The 17930-nt window shown below is 41.6% G+C and overlaps 1 protein-coding gene across 1 annotated transcript in view; it reads left to right on the top strand.

Annotated features, from left to right (window-relative positions):
- The window catches only part of zswim6 (zinc finger, SWIM-type containing 6), a 72569-nt gene that overhangs the window by 44607 nt on the left and 10032 nt on the right, over positions 1-17930 (top strand). The window contains exons 5-10 of the mRNA XM_061733859.1: positions 527-706; positions 3282-3458; positions 3535-3681; positions 5741-5881; positions 10600-10860; positions 15761-15896. Coding sequence (XP_061589843.1) covers positions 527-706; positions 3282-3458; positions 3535-3681; positions 5741-5881; positions 10600-10860; positions 15761-15896 — 1042 coding nt within the window. The remainder of the gene's footprint in view (positions 1-526; positions 707-3281; positions 3459-3534; positions 3682-5740; positions 5882-10599; positions 10861-15760; positions 15897-17930) is intronic.

Genomic DNA, 17930 nt, shown 5'->3' with positions numbered 1-17930 from the left:
TTACGATTTAAAATCGATTAATCGAACAGCCCTAGTATCCGCTGGCATCCAGAGGCCGTCTCTCTCCTGGACTCCCCCCTGATAATTAGACTGAAACTCTGAGGAACAAACCAATTCTTGAGTCTTTGTCGCCTGTTCAGCTCTGTGAGCTTGTTTCATAGGACCGTAAAGTGAAACCACTGAGACGGGTTACAAAGTTAGTTTGGGTTTTTGGCGACTGTTAATGACAGGAGATGGCCAGCGCTACATGCTGCCTCCTAGACACACTCTAATATTCCTTCAAATGAAATTTAATCTGGTGTTTTAACATGAAAAAAAGTTCTTTGTGCTGCTGTAATGTAAGAAATTAGCTTCAGACCAAAAAGATCAATGAGAAAATTAAAGTAAAGATGAACCAAAGTAAAAGAAAAATAAGTAAAAATGTTCCGTCTAAAAGTCTAAATCAGCTTTGATTGTAAAGGGCGAGTACGAGTGTCTGTTCCCGTGTCTCCCGTCTGAGCCGGATCTCGGTTTGTGCTCTGTGCAGGCGCCCTGTGGATGTGCATCGTGCTGAACCCCCACTATAAACCTGATCAGAAGGGTTTCTGGCTTCGACAGCTCCGCAGGTGGAACAGTGTGGACGTCTGTCCCTTGGAGGATGGTAACCATGGCAGCGAGCTGACCAATCTGACCAACGCTCTGCCTCAGGGCCCTCCCGGCAACCCAGGTGAGATTACACCCGGCAGAAGCGCAGCCTCCCTTTGTTTTATCACCAGACCCTTTCCTACATGTCATCTATTCTCTCTGGTGTCTCCTGCAGCATCTTCTACTCCTCCTCCTCCTCTGTTCTGCTGCTGTTTTAACACTGTTAAGGCCTCTTTTCTGCACCCTCCTCCTCTAGTTTAATCAAGTCTCCCTCCTTCGACCTCAATGCCTGTGAGCCTTATTACCTTTTTAGTGTGGCTAATAGAATGAGCCTAATAACACGGTCGAGGTCCTGGAGCTCCTCCTGGCCTTTATTCTTCCACGTGCTTCTACTAAATCAGAGAAAATACACACTCGTGAACATTTCCATCAGGTGGTAAAAATGTGTCTCACATGAGAAGAAAGACAACCGTTGTCCTTCATTCTTTTTGTAAAATACCTGTGTTACTGACATCCAACATGTTTTTTCGAAGTTTATACTCTATATACTCTATACTACTAAGTATTTTGCTATTTTATCCACCAGGCTGTGTAAAAAGAACTGGACAATACCTCTGTGATAGGGCTGGGCGATATGGACCAAAAGTCATATCTCGAAATTTTCTAGCTGAATGGCGATACTCGATATATCTCGATATTTTTTCTGTGACATAATTGGGGTTTCCCCCAAAGCATTATAGCATAGCATCTCTGTTAGCTTCATTTTTTTCTGAGTTAAACCCTTAAAAAAACAGTCAGTTTTAATACAAAGCCTCGTGCCAAATGTCACACAGGTTCCTTTATTAACAGAGATCTGCACAATATCAAAATGTATAAAACAAATGAAATAAAAATAAACTGCCTGCATATATAGAATAGAAATGCTACTTGAATAAAATAAAACAAATATCCCTTTCCTGCATAACAATGAAATTAAAATACACTGTACAATTAATACAATGTAGACAGTAACAGGCAGACTTTTCCACTGAGGTTGACAGTTGTGCAAATAACAAAATATTTGTGCAAATCTCAAATAAAACATTCAAGTCAATTTGTCACAAAATAAGCTATATCAAAATAATTTTTTTTTTTTTTTTTTAAATCGATATAAACGATATTGTCTCGTACCATATCGCGTTTGAAAATATATCGATATATATTAAAATCTCGATATATCGACCAGCCCTACTCTGTGATGTCACTGAAGGGGTCAACATCATTTTTTTCGACTTACTTGGTCACTACAAACTGTCCATTTTAGCTCAGGCTAAATTTGGAAAAGGACTGCGTTTTAACTCATGTACACGGCCCTGGTCGTATTTTGGGTTAACTGTCATGATGTGGGTGAACATTGGTTCTGAGATGCTAACTGATGCTACCCTACAGTCACTGTGACTGAATTGGTCCATCCATCCTCATTTTCAGATGTTGCGACTAAAACGAAAGCTGACGGAGTTCCGTCTAACCTCCACCGGAGCTTCACGGCCGATAGCCTTCCAGCTGTGACCAGCTGAACACACTTGGGATCAATGTTCAAAAAGGTTAATTTCAGCATGACCCTGTCGTTGTGGACGTGAAGGCCGCCTTCAGAGACCAAAACTTTTCTAACGTCAGGATATTAGGTTTTAACGTGAGGGTTAATAAAGAAGGGCTCCAGGTGGTCGCTTCGTAAAACTGCACTTCTCTCTACTTGGCTTAGAAAACCGGATGCTGTTCCTCATTTTCTGCCTGAATTTTATTTTTTGGGGGGCGTACACCTCCCACATCATGTTGGGGAATGTAAATGTCGTTTTCATGATTGATTGTGGAGATGTACAAGTCCATGAAAGTAACTCCCATCCAATCCTACTTTTCTTACATTGGAGTAGTTGTCTCTCAAATGGACGGTTGGTAGTTGGATGCTGAGCTCTGCAGCGTATTGAAGTGTATTCGGGTCGGCTGTGTACTGTTTTTAAATGAAGCCTTTATTCAAAGATCTCACAATAAATTTTCCCAAATAGGGCTGTTCGATTTTGCCCAAAAATAAAACTACGATTTTTTTCTCTCAAAATCCGATTTTCGATTACGATTATTTTGTGAATTGACAAAAGGCAAAGAAATTCAAATATGCTGTTTTTTTATTGAACATTTGCCCCATTGGGCTTTAAGTGCAAACTTTGCTCTTATTAAACCAAAAATGAATGAATAAAGTGCAAAACTCTGTAAAATAAGTTGAAAAAAAGTTTTAAAAAATATAATAAAATATAAAGTTTTATCTCTATATCTCTCTATATTTCCAATTAAATAAAACAAGACATTTTCTAATTAAACTAAACTGGGTCTTTGCATGCTAAATAATAATGCAACCCATGAAGGAGGTAGAGGTGTGTAATGTCAGTCATTACATTTGCTATTCACATTTGCAAGTTTTTTGCAAGGAACACGAGCCGGTCTACCGCATCTGAAAAAATCGAAAATCGAAAAAGTGAAAAATCGATTTTACGATTTTCACGCTTTAACATCGTTCTAATTACATAATCGCGATTACGATTTAAAATCGATTAATCGAACAGCCCTATTCCCAACTCAACGTCGGCTTTAAAACAAACAAACAAACATAATTTTTCACCTAACAGACTTGTTGACGCGACCTCATCGGACGGTCTTCACACGAGCCATCGAGGCCTGCGACCTTCACTGGCAGGACCCCCACCTGCAGCACATCATCACCGAGGACCACTACACCAACTACTGTTACCACGACAACCTCGACAGCTCCCTCTTTGATGCTCGAGGGTGGCCCCTGTGGCACGGTGAGAGGAAACGGCAGACATTACAGGCTTTAAGATAATAAAAAGCACCGTTATTGATTGATCTGGCCTCCTGCAGAGCACGTCCCGACGGCGTGCGCACGAGTGGAGGCCCTGCGATCACACGGTTACCCCAAAGAAGCACTCAGGCTGGCCATCGCCATCATCAACACACTGCGGAGGCAGCAGCAGAAAGAGCTGGAGCTTTTCCGCACTCACAACAAAGGTCTGTTTATCCTCCTCCGTTTCAGATGTATTTCCTGTTTCCAGGTAGAAGATCTTGTAGGTCCGAAACCTCATTTAGTGCAGACAGGATACCACGCTGGCCTGCAGGTAGATTCCCCACATATAACCTCCAACATGGTTGTTACACAGATATGTGCTTAAAAGGTCACAATTATTCATATCAATGCAGAATATTGATTAATACTGAGTCAAAGCTGTGTAATTCGTCCACTTTTAATCATGATTTAATATTAATTCTTCTACGATTCTCCTCAACTCTGGAAGTTTATCTTTCTCTGTTAAATTATTACCAGAATATTTGTACCTATATTCAAATTTTTTTTTTATTTTGAATTTCCACATGTTCCTGTGAACTGATTCCGTGTAAGTAGGCAACTGATTACTTCCACTCTTTGGTTTGTAACATTTATTTCTGTAAAATCATGGTCACGCTGTTTAGTGACCAACATTTCTAAGCAACTCAGTCCAACGTTTTCTGTGTTGGAAATGTTCACTTAGTAAGGCCACGTTTACACGTAGCCGGGTATTTACAAAAACGGATATTTTCCCCTCTACGTTTTCAAAAATATCCTCGTTTACACGGACCCGCATAAATACGCTGTTAACGTCATGCCAGCCAATCAGAATCCTGGAAAAAACATCAACAAATGACACGTGTAACTTCCAGTTAAGGCTGATTTATGGTTCCGCGTTACACCAACGCAGAGCCTAAGGCGTATGGTAGGCGGCGACACGCACACCGTACGGCGCGCATCGCCGCGTACCCTACGCCGTAGGTTCTGCGTCGATTTAACGCAGGACCATAATTCAGGCCTTACTTCCAAGACGGACCGAGAGTCTTTCGTTTGGAGTGACAGAGAAGTGGAGTTACTTTTAAGTGTGACTTTAGAATATAAAACAGGTAAAATACAAGAAAATATTGACGGTGGCCAAACTAATTGTAAACACAGGTCGCACACATGACGCTGGTGAGTTTCTGGTGCATATGTGACGTTCTGAAGCTTAAATCTCCGTTTTCCTCTGTTTTCCTCTGTTTTTTCTTCCGTTTTCCTCCGTTTTCCTCTGTTTAGACGCAAACGTGAAAACAGAGTTTTTGAAAATCTCCACTTTGGCCGTAGTTTTCAGAAATGATCGTTTTTGGGGGGCTTTGAGCTGCGTTTTCGTGTAAACGAACGGCCAAAACGCATGAAAACGCCTCAGTTTTTGCTCCGTGTAAACGGGGCCTAAGTTTGATAAACGCAGCATGCTTCTAAAGTCAGTGGGTAATCTTTATAAATAATTGATTTCAGTGTTAACCAAAATTACTAATTTCTTCTTTTATTTTCCTCCATAATCGAGCGGTGCTAGAGGAGTATTTTAAGCCGTATCTCCAATTTACTCATCTTAGTTTGTCATTTCCAGGAAGATGGAAGCTGCTAAATAATAAAAACATGTAACAGCTGGAGTAAATCCTCCAAAGCATGATGCTGCCACCACTGTGCTCCATGCTTTGTCCTGGAAACAACTGGAGCTTTAAAGCTGTAAAGCGTTAGTGGAGTTCGCTGTGGACAGTTGCCCGGTAACACTCAATCAATCAAATCAAAGGAATCTTTGATGCAATCTCTTTTATTCATTTTTTTTTCTGGTTTTATATTAATTGGATTGATTTAGATTTTAATTCTATTTTTTTCAGTTTATTTAAAGCTGAATTGAATTCTCTGATTCATAAAGCACTTGGTATCAGTGTTATGAAAAGTGCAATACAAATATCTTAATAATTATTATTATAAAGCTGGTATTGTAGCTTTATGTCTGTCTGAGGACGAAACCCTACTTATGTAAGTGTATCCTCTTGAAATTTTAGCCTTTCATGAGTGTGCTGGATAAATTTGCACCTGTTTCTAAAAACCTGTACTCTGGAAGTATTTCTGGGTTTATTGAATCAATGTGAAATAAAACATTACAATGAAAAGATTTCATTCACTGGAGGCGACCTTCTAATGGAGGTTTTTCCAAATCAGTGGTACCTCAGAGTGACAGCACGGTCTCCGTTCTTGCAGATCTGCTTCACAGAGGAACGATGTCCATCACCAACCTGGAGGGCTGGGTGGGACACCCTCTGGATCCCATCGGCACTCTGTTCAGCACCCTGCTGGAGATGGGGAGGAGCGGTGAGGACGGGGCAGCGCTCGACTTCTCAGGTATTCAGATAATCACACAGTGTCACGAACGTTCACTACCTTCACTTAGGCTAAAGATACCAAAACAATGAAGGTTCTAATTCTGCAGAAACGGGGCGTCTGCCAGCAGGTTTGCGTTCAGTGAAGTCATTGAAATGACGACTCCCGTCCAAGTGTCAGATTATATGTCTGAGTGATCATGACTTGATTCATTTCAGAGGCATCAAGAAAAACAACGTTCAGCCAATTAAATTTACATCCGTTTCTGGGAGCTTTTTTATTAAATATTTATACTTGTAGCTTTACCCTTCTATAACTTAAACCCGACATTACCAACAAAATGTTAAACAAACAAATACATTTGAGTCACTGCTGGACTCGTTTCAGTATGTACAAACAGAAATGTCGTTTCTCCTCTTTCAATTGCAGGTATTTTATCGTGGGATACATTTGCTGATGCAAACAATCTTTCTCATCACTGAGCATGAAATATTGAATCATTTTTAAATGGGTTTAATGACTTTTTCCAGATTGGTGTGCAGCAACAATTTCTTTTTTAAGACCGCTGCTTATGTTGTTCCCTCTGGGCTTTATGTTAACACACAACAGACCAGCAAACCGTAAAACTGATTTTAAGGAGGTACAAATACCTGCTGATGATCAGTTCATCATCATGACGACTTGGTGTTAAATCCTTTGGAGGCAGTAAGGGGGTACTTAATATTGCCCAGCACTTGTTTTTGTTTTTGTGTTTAAACTGTCGTATTTGCACCGTTGTACATGTATAAACTTGCCTTGATCCACTCCAGATGCAGCACAAACGCCATTTATGCCGCAGTGATTTTTTTTCTTCCCCTGTCAGAGCTGCAGGCCCTCAGGTTGCAATCAGCAGAGATGACACAGACGTGCTGATTGGCCTCCAGTCATACTCCAATAACAGCTCATGAATAAGAAATGTGGCAGGAAAAACACTCCAATTAAAAGGCATTAATTATGCAGGGAGCTCAGCACAACGATTTTCAACACGCTGCAGCCAGACGGGACGTCACACGGCTCTCAGTCGGCTTCTCTTGTAAAGTGCAATTAATTCAGAAACCCCCCCCCCTACTGGGTTAGTCTATTTACTTTTGATTAGATAACATCATCTTTGTGTCCATGTGGTTTTAAGGTTTCAGCTTCTTTTTTACAGGCAGACGGTGAAAATCAAACGGTTGCCATCTTATTTTTATAATCCTGTGATACCACGTCTGGACGGCCTTCTTTACGTTTACATCTGGACTTCAGCCCGTGGACCTTTTCCCTAGTTCACATCACTTCTTTGTTGTAACTTCTTCAAGTATAAATGCTGGTGAAGTTTGTAAGGACGGAGGAGTGGAAACATCTGGTTTCTCTGCTTAAATCTACAGTCATACGAACATGTGTGCTACACATTGCGTAGATATGAACATCGTGCCTCCCGATGAAGACGGTGGTGAAGGACACACATGATCTTGCATTCAAAGGTTGGAGACATTTTTGAGGGCCGTAAACCAGTAACGGCTTCCAGATGAGATGCTTTTCATCTTGAGGATGCTTCCATCGTCACCTCATCAAGCAGAGACTTGTCTTTAAAGAACTCCATCGTTGTCTTTTGCTTTTGTTCATCAAACCAACGCCGTACGTCTGGCGTAGCTGTGGACCATGTGCCGTGACCTCCACCGCAGCCTGACCAACTTCCCCAGAAATGTTATTCTTCATTGGGTTGACGAAGACCCAACCAAATGTGATTGGACCGTTTGGCGCCATTGTACAGTGGGGAGAACAAGTATTTGATACACTGCCGATTTTGCAGGTTTTCCCACTTGCAAAGCATGTAGAAGTCTGTAATTTTTATCATAGATACTCTTCAACTGTGAGTGACAGAATCTAAAAAAAAATCCAGAAAATCACATTGTATGATTTTTAAGTAATTAATTTGCATTTTATTGTATTTGATACATCAGAAAAACAGAACTTAATATTTGGTACAGAAACCTTTGTTTGCAATCACAGAGATCAGACGTTTCCTGTAGTTCTTGACCAGGTTTGCACACACTGCAGCAGGGATTTTGGCCCATTCCTACATACAGATCTTCTCCAGATCCTTCAGGTTTCAGGCTGTCGCTGGGCAATACGGACTTTCAGCTCCCTCCAAAGATTTTCTATTGGGTTCAGGTCTGGAGACTAGGCCACTCCAGGACCTTGAAATGCTTCTTACAGAGCCACTCCTTAGTTGCCCTGGCTGTGTGTTTCGGGTCGTTGTCATGCTGGAAGACCCAGCCACGACCCATCTTCAATGCTCTTACTGAGGGAAGGAGGTTGCTGGCCAAGATCTCGCGATACATGGCCCCATCCATCCTCCCCTCAATACGGTGCAGTCGTCCTGTCCCCTTTGCAGAAAAGCATCCCCAAAGAATGATGTTTCCACCTCCATGCTTCACGGTTGGGATGGTGTTCTTGGGGTTGTACTCATCCTTCTTCTTCCTCCAAACACGGCGAATGGAGTTTAGACCAAAAAGCTCTATTTTAGTCTCATCAGACCACATGACCTTCTCCCATTCCTCCTCTGGATCATCCAGATGGTCATTGTCAAACTTCAGACGGGCCTTGACATGCACTGGCTTGAGCAGGGGGACCTTGCGTGCGCTGCAGGATTTTAATCCATGACGGCGTAGTGTGTTACTAATGGTTTTCTTTGAGACTGTGGTCCCAGCTCTCTTCAGGTCATTGACCAGGTCCTGCCGTGTAGTTCTGGGCTGATCCCTCACCTTCCTCATGATCATTGATGCCCCACCAGGTGAGATTTTTCATGGAGCCCCAGACCGAGGGAGATTGACCGCCATCTTGAACTTTTTCCATTTTCTAATAATTGTGCCAACAGTTGTTGCCTTCTCACCAAGCTGCTTGCCTATTGTCCTGTAGCCCATCCCAGCCTTGTGCAGGTCTACCATTTTATCCCTGATGTCCTTACACAGCTCTCTGGTCTTGGCCAGTGTGGAGAGGTTGGAGTTTGTTTGATTGAGTGTGTGGACAGGTGTCTTTTATACAGGTAACGAGTTCAAACAGGTGCAGTTAATACAGGTAATGAGTGGAGAACAGGAGGGCTTCTTAAAGAAGAACTAACAGGTCTGTGAGAGCCGGAAGTCTTACTGGTTGACAGGTGATCAAATACTTATGTCATGCAATAAAATGCAAATTAATTACTTAAAAATCATACAATGTGATTTATCTGGATTTTTTTTTAGATTCCATCACTCACAGTTGAAGAGTACCTATGATAAAAATGACAGACTTCTACATGCTTTGCAAGTGGGAAAACCTGCAAAATCGGCAGTGTATCAAATACTTGTTCTCCCCACTGTAGTTCCTTCCTCTCTCACCATCAAAAGTTGCAAATTATTAACTGCAACTCGGAGAAGAGATGCTTCAACTGATACGTTAGCATCAGTACTCGAGTTGTAAAAAAGAAATCAGGGGGGATGGTGGATTTTATCATATGGGGACAGTCCTTCACAGGATAAGTAAAATGGATCACTGCAAAAACTCAAAATCTTAACAAGAATATTTGTCTTATTTTTAGATAAAATGTCTCATTTTAGTAAAAAAATCTCATTACACTTAAAACAAGACTCATCACTGGAAAAAACTACAATTTTCACCTGTTTCAAGTAGATTTTCACTTGAAATAAGAAGAAAAATCTGCCAGTGGAACAAGATTTTTTTGCTTGTAATAAGAAGATTTACTTGAAACAGGTGAAAATTGTCAAATAAGTTATTTTTCTGGTGTTATTTTTCTGGTGATGACTCTAAATGAGTCTAAAATAGCAGTAAAACCACATTCATTGATGAAATGACATAAGGGGTGGAAAGGGGGGATGGCAGTTTTACAGGGGGGATGATTTTGACCGTTTTTATTTCAGGGGGGATGCCATCCCCCCTCATCCCCCCTCAACTCGAGTACTGGTTACCATGTCTGAGCTACAAAAAGACACACGAAGAAAATTCTGCGCTGCTGAGGAGAACCTCCAAACAGTGTAAAGTGCTGAGCAGATCTTCCAAAGCACAATGGTGCCACCACCGTCGTTCACTGTAGGGGTGATGAGAACTGTTGGTTGGAGTTCTGTCTGAAGAGTCCAGTTTTTGACTCGGACGAGGTCCGTCCTGTCTCCCACGCTCTTCAAATAGCTTTACACAGCAGCCTACGGAGCATTCCTGTTGATTTCAAGTTTCCTCTGTTTCCCAGCCGTTGAGGTCCTGGGAAGATCAGACCTTTAAAGTTGGTGTTGGAAAATAAATAAAACATGTGTTGAGTCATTATGGGTCATCGAGTGCCTGTTTACCGTTGTAGCTATGAATTTAAACCATGTTAAAATTTAAAGTGCGGTGGTCCGACTCCACTGTGCGTGAGATGATGCTCCAATTCACATGTGGAAAGAGTCGTGAAAGGTTTCAATTAAGGTTCAGTTATTTTTAATCTGTGCGAGAGTGTGTGTTCGTCAGGGACTGTCAACTCTCCCGGGATGAACCGCGAGCTCTGCCAAGACATCATTAAACCATTAAAACACGATTACCATCCTCCGGAGGATTCACGCTGTGAAAAAGGAACACTCGAATGAACAAATAGATCAATAGTTTTATCAATACTCCACTCAATCCACAGCCCAGAGGGGACACTTACCTAGCCAAGTCATCCCTCACCCCGCTCTCTCCTCCTCCCTCAGGCTCGCTGGCATCAGGACGGAGGACGGTGAGTCCCATTCTGACGGCACAGCGCTTCCTGGAAGAAGGCGAGTCGTTGGTGTCGTTGGCCGTGGAGACGGCCCTGATGGGTTTGGGGCAGCAGAGGGTGATGCCCGACGGCCTTTACGCCCAGGAGAAGGTGTGTCGCAACGAAGAGCAGCTGCTGGCCAAACTCCAGGAGGTTGATTTTGATGACACGCTGGTGAAGATCTTCCGGAAGCAAGCCACTTTTCTGCTAGAGGGTGAGTCACATTTACCAATAATTAGAGACTGATTCATTATTTTAAATTGTGCCTCTTTATTAAGATATATTAAGACAGTTTTCTATATTTTACTATAATATTTCTGTGTTTTACATTTGTTGAAGTAGGAGCCATCAAAAAAAGTTTTATTTTGATTTTAAAATACCCCAGTTATTGAATATTGGTTTGTTTGCTGGTACTTTTCCTTTTTCCACAAGTCAAATATTGGAAGGAAAATTATCAAATCAAAAAAGTTATATATGTTCATCCTGAGGAGAAACAAGCAGATCTGCAAGACCATGAGTTTATAACATTCGTCCTCTGAGGAAAACAAAGTACACGATAAAGACAAAAGTCTGCAGAAAGTCACATGACCTTTCTACGACGGAGTATTAGGGCCAAACTAAGACAAAAAAAATTACGAGAATAAAGTCATAATATTACGAGAATAAAGTCGTAAAATTACGAGAATAAAGTCATAATATTACGAGAATAAAGTCGTAAAATTACGAGAATAAAGTCGTATTATTTTGAGAATAAAGTCGTGATATTTTGAGAATAAAGTCTTAATATTACGAGAATAAAGTCGTAATATTAAATATATTATATATATATAACTTCACAAGATGCTGCTCAATATTCCTCATTTTAACACAGGGAGAAGACTGCTCTTCCTGTTAGAGTTCTCATAAATTACCACTTTATTTTCATAATATTACGACTTTATTCTCATAAATTACCACTTTATTTTCATAAATTACCACTTTATTTTCATAATATTACGACTTTATTCTCATAATATTACGACTTTATTCTCGTAATGTTACGACTTTAATCTCGTAATGTTACGACTTTATTCTCGCAACATTACGACTTTATTCTGGTAAATTTACGACTTTATTCTCATTATATTATGACTTTATTCTCGTAATTTCCAAATTTTTTTGTCTTAGTTTGGCCCTAATACTCCGTCGTACCTTTCCCCTACAGCACTGTAGGAGATTTTATAGGTCGCCGTACTGCAACATGTCAAATGGGCAGAATGAAGCTGGCTGGAACACCTACCTTATTTAAGTCATTTTAGCTTATGCTAACTCATGATGCTAATCAATATTACTTTACATTCAATCTGATCAAATCTGTCCAAGCATCATTTCAAGTGTTGCTACTGAAACAACATCTGAAACTGGGATGTCTTGGTGTGCTGCCAGAGAGATTAGAGCCCTTGTCTGTAAAGTCCACCAGCATCAAGTCCTGGTGTCCTTCAGCGGATCCTGCCTGAAGGAGTCAAAGAGCTGAACATCTGCAACAGGAAGTTCTGATTTCAAAGGTTGTCTCGATGACATTGATAATAACCGCTGGGAGCAACTGGAGAATTGGGTTGGACCTTCTGGACCTTCTGATTTGAGTTTTACTTAAAGGAAAAGGACTACTTTAGGTAACTTTACATCGAAATCAACATAAATTGCATGTGCAGTTCCCCAAGGTTCCATCCTAGGATGCTTCCTATTTAACGTCTATATGCTTCCGCCTGCTCAGATTATAATAAACAACAAGATAAGTTACCATAGCTATGCCAATGACACATAACCTTACATTACAGTGTCACCATGTGATAATGAACCCATACAAGTATTGAGTAGATGCAGAGAACAAATCAATGAGTGGATGGGCCACAAGTTTCTTCAGTTGAACAAAAACAAAACTGAAGTAGTTGATTTTAGACCAAAAGAAGAGCGTTTAAGAGCACACAACTTCAGCTATTACAGCTACAAACCCCTGATGAGGCCTGAAATCTGGGTGTAGTCATGGACTGAGACCTGAACCTTCAGAGACACTTTACAACAATTTCAAAGTCGGCCTTCTATCACCTGAAGATCATCTCCAGGATCAAAGGATTAATGTCTCAGCAGGACCTTGAAAAACTTATCCATGCATTTATCTTCAGTTGAATTGATTACTGTAACAGTGTCTTCACAGGTCTGCCTAAAAAGTAAATCAGACAGCTACAGCGGATCCAGATCGCTGTTTCTCACTAGAACTAAGAAAAGGGAACACATCACTCCGGCTCTGAGATCGTTACACTGGTTCCCCGTACATCAGAGAACAAACTTTAAAATACTTCTGTTAGTTTATAAATCACTGAATGGTTTAGGACCAAAATATGTCAGAAACTTGTTACCATGTCAACCATCCAGACCTCTCAGGTCTCCTGGTTCAAGTCTGCTCTGTTTCCCCAGAACCAGAAGCAAACATGGAGATGCAGCATTCAGCTCTATGCTCCACAGATCTGGATCAAACTTCCAGAAAATCACGGTTAAAACTCACATGTTTACAGCTGCCTTAGACTGAATTTAGATTTAAACTATGTTAATTTAGTTTAAGTCTAACCTTTCTTTATTATGCCACTGCACTCAGTCTTTTTTCCCCTGTTTTTCTTTCCCTCTTTACTTTTTGTGTTTTTATGATGTAAAGCACCTTGAATTGCCTTGTTGCTGGAATGTGCTACAAGTAAACCTGCCTAGCCTCTAATTATACATTAATGTGATGCTTTATATCATTTTACTTGATTTGGTCCAAAAAATGTCCTCCCGTCAAGTTGGGATGGATGTGAAATCTAACTTTGGAGACCAAAACCACAAACCCGGTAGAACTCTGAGGTTGGGTGTCAGAGCAGCGACAGGTCGGTCAGGGATGAGACCTGTTTCACCTTTTGTTCAATGAAAACAGCTCCTTTTTTTCTTCTTTGCCGCTCTGTTTATCTTCCTCGGGAGGTTGTTTCTTCAGCGGTGAACCAAAGGGAACGCAGACACCAGATACGGGTCACATTTAAAGGATGATGGAACCAGTTAATATAATAATAATACATTTAGAAATAGGTTATAAGCAGGAAGACGGATTGGCCACCAGGAGTAAAAGCAGCTTTTGCATCAAAGAAGAGAATCGAGGGGTCTGGTCAGCAAGTGTCGACAGTAGGAATGGGCGATATTTTACCGTTCACGATATACCGTCAAAAAAATTCCTCACGGTAAGAATTTGTCATCTCGCGGTAAAAATAATAAATTCCCTTTGATGACGTTTTTGTGTAAAGCTGATTTATAGTTCTGCGTTAAATCCACGCACAACGTACGCGAAGGAAGGAAGGAAGGAAGGAAGGAAGGAAGGAAGGAAGGAAGGAAGGAAGGAAGGAAGGAAGGAAGGAAGGAAGGAAGGAAGGAAGGAAGGAAGGAAGGAAGGAAGGAAGGAAGGAAGGAAGGAAGGAAGGAAGGAAGGAAGGAAGGAAGGAAGGAAGGAAGGAAGGAAGGAAGGAAGGAAGGAGAGAGCAGGAGGAAAGAAGGAAGGAAGGGAAGAAGGAAGGGAAAAAAGAAGGAAGGAAGGCAAGGGGAGAAGGAAGGGGGAAAAGGGGAAGGGAAGAAGGAAGGAGAGAGCAGAAGGAAGGAAGGAAGGAAGGAAGGAAGGAAGGGAGGGAGGGAGGGAGGGAGGGAGGGAGGAAGGAAGGAAGGAAGGAAGGAAGTTTACAGTTAAAAAGATGGAGTTGAATTGGTATTTTTTTAATCGTCATTTTTTATCGTTATCAGGATAAATGCCAGAAATTATCGTGATACATTTTTTAGTCCATACCGCCCATCTCTAGTCGACAGGAAGTCCATTACGTATGGAACCATTTGATTTTTATTTACAGACTATCTGTCTGTTTCCTCCCTGGACTGTTTTGGAGTCAGTTTTCCCAGCAGCCTTCACTTTACACTGAGCTCCGTCATCATTTAAACACATGCGACCATGTGATGCGCTGTCGCTTCCACCTCCAAAAAAAGCAGACAGGACGGTCTCCCAACATGCCGCACCGCAGCTTTATGTCTCCGCCCCCGCTGGACATGAACAACTCGCTCTGAGAACAGCCAGCTGTCCGTTCTGTTCGTGTCTGAATGATAACGTGCGCTCTCTCTCATGTGCTCATATACACTCTGAGTGTTTTGTACGAGTGTGTGTGTGTGTAGTCAGGTACTATAACAGGCTTGTGCCTTGTCGTGGTTGGAGGCTCTTTTGCCCCCAGTCCCACTAATGACAGAGCTGTCAGCCCCTCGCAGCACTCTGCTGACGCTGGCTGGCTCTGATTATACGGCCCAGGCCCACAGGAAGTTGCTGCTTGTGGATTACAGCGGGGACAGTTGATGCACAGTGTTGTTTTTTTGTTGCAGACTAGGGGAAAGAATGCAGGTTGGTTGAAACTGGTTAAAAAAAACGGATATCAGCAAACACAAATAACTGCCTGGATCCCAAAGCCGACAGCTGTAAATAAAGTCCTAGCAAGACTTTAATAATTTAAAAGAAAGTACAATGTGTTGTTAATTTGTTACTAATTTGACCGCATCAGAGAGGAAACAGAAGTGTGGGAATGTTTCTAGATTTTGCAGTGTCCTTAAAATCCCAATGACTTGCTGAAAGAGAAATAAAATCAGACGTCGGCGGCCTCAAACGGCCTGAACGGATTGCTTAATCAGAATTTTTGATTCAGTGGTGACTTCAAAGGCAGATGTCCCCTTTTGAACTGAATTATAAAAAGAAATGACATTAATTGAAGGATAATGGAAGCGAAAGTAAACCATTTACTCAAATTACTGTGAGAAGAAAAACCTCTTTCACAGCTAATAAAGTCTGAAAGCGTCTTGAAAGCTTTTCAAACCTCGTTAACCTTTGAATTCATCTGCGATTCATGTGACTTGCTTTTTGCAACACGTGCAAGTTCACATGTCTCAGGACGTCCTCTGATGGTTTTGAATGAGTCGCGGCTGACTATCAGACATCCTGCTGCTCTGATCATCAGCTGACTCGCTGATGACAAACTGGCCACAGGACGGTGGTCGCATGTTGGACTGATTGATCCCTGTGCTTCTTCCAGCTGGTCCTTACAGCGGTCTCGGGGAAATACTCTACAGGGAGAGCGTCCCCATGCACACTTTTGCCAAGTATCTCTTCACGTCCCTGCTACCTCACGATGCCGAGCTGGCGTACAAAATTGCACTGAGAGCCATGAGGTAAGTCACACGCCATTCACCAACTACACCTGCTCTCTGCCCACAAACGGAGGTAAATGTGGGTGGAATCATTCGTTCACCGATACTTAGTTAATGTTGTAGTTACTTGAATTTACCATCAAAATTGTTATGCGAAACAAAACTCAACAGCGGTTTACCACCCACTTTAAAAGAAACTTCGCTTTGGTTTAAGTCCTGTTTTTAATCTGTTCTTTTATCACCTCTAAATGAGGCTTTTTCCCGGTACCAGGTACTTGTGGTGTTAAAGTTCTCTTCCCGGGAGCTTCATCCTTCCTTGCTGTTTCTGTTTTTCCTAAAATGGTAATTGGAGGCGGTACATACACAACTGACAACAAGTTCAAGTACGGCCACTAACCATATGACTTCTCCGTACCACCAGGTTGTACTGAGGCTGCTATGTTGCTCGCTACTGCCACACATGGCAAAAGCTGGTATTACGAGATTCGGCGGAGCGACTCTAGTTATTTAGCACGCTAACTCAGCAGATTCTCAGCGGCCAAACACATAGTCGTCATTTTCTTGACGTGACTGCACTTATTTCTTCTTAGTCTCTTGCTGTTTCCAGGTTATTTAACCTGTAATCTTACACATTGCTCCTCAACTGCACCACAACCAGTTTTGATTCACTTCTTTTGTCTTTGGTCCAGATAATGGACTGAAGACAAAAGAAGGGTGTTGTGTGGGTAAATTTTTTTCCTAATAAAAAGGATATTCAAGCATAACAAGAATAACTAACCACACGGCACATTTATGTTTTTTCGTCCAACGTGACAAATAAGCTGATATATTCAGGTTCACAACAATTTTGTGTTTTTAGTTCTTGAAAGACACAGATTTGATAGCTGAATGATCTATAAGATGGAATTAATGATGGATCCATGTTGATCTTCATGTTTTGAAAGGGGACATCTGTAGGCAGAGCCGTCTGGGAGATTTGCGAGGCCCTGTGCGAAATTGCCGAGGGGGCCCCCGAAATTTTTGGGGGTTTTCGGGTCGGATCGGGTGTCTATATGCGCAATTTTAACTCTCCAATTAGCAAAATACTGGATACCTTCCCCTGCCTCATCATCATTTGGCTTGCCTGGACCCGGGGCCCCACGGCTGCTTGAGACCGGGTCGGATTGGTGATTTTTGTAACAAATTTATCAAACGAGCCTTTCAGAGAGGCATTAAACTCTTCCATTTTCTTTAGTTTTTTTCTTTTTTCATCCCCTGATGGAAATTTCCTGAATCTGTCTCGTTCTGTCGACATTGTGTGATGGTTTGTTCCAACTCCACCTGTCTGGATCAGAGCACCTTGTGTCTGCGCTTGGTCTGATCAGTTGTATTGAACAACAGACACGCGCATCATTGCACATATATTTATCGATATGCACAGACTAGTACACATTTAGGTCTGTAATGGAACGTGACTGTCGATATTTATAAGGGAAAAAATGAAAAAAAAAAAAAAAAAAATTTTAAATTTAATTAATTAATTTTTAATTTATTTTTCTTTTCAAAAACGTCCCATAGCGCGAGGCCCCTTGAGGCGCGAGGCCCCGTGCGGTCGCACGGTTCGCACACCCCTTGCGGCGGCCCTGGCTGTAGGACGTCTCCTGTTCATGAAAAGCTTATTTCGAATGATGATTGAAACATTGGCGCTATGATGATGCGGGGCGTGCATCTGTAGACCTCTTCTGCTCTGAAGTTGATGAGATGGAGGCAGATTTAGAAGCTGCACGGGACACTTTAACAATTAAATCTGGAATATTTTCTGAATAATTCAACACTGCGGACTTTTATAAAATGTGTGAATAATAATAAATTCAGGCCGTTGGTTTTTTCTCCCTGATATCACAGAAAACGCACGTATCCAGGCTAAGTTGCAAGAACATGATTATTAAAGCGCGGCAGACAAAAGTGGATGTTACAGTGCTGCGATCTGTGTAGAGAAAAACCAGGTTGTTATTTTCAAACTCTTTTTCTGTGTTCGTAGCTCAAGGCAAAGATCCACCTGAGCTCAGGTGTGAA

This window comes from Cololabis saira, chromosome 11, assembly GCF_033807715.1.
Source record: "Cololabis saira isolate AMF1-May2022 chromosome 11, fColSai1.1, whole genome shotgun sequence".
In the NCBI taxonomy this organism is placed as follows: Eukaryota; Metazoa; Chordata; class Actinopteri; order Beloniformes; family Belonidae; genus Cololabis; species Cololabis saira.
The sequence above is the reverse complement of the archived record's forward strand: the minus strand, read 5'-3'. Positions and strand labels throughout refer to the sequence as shown.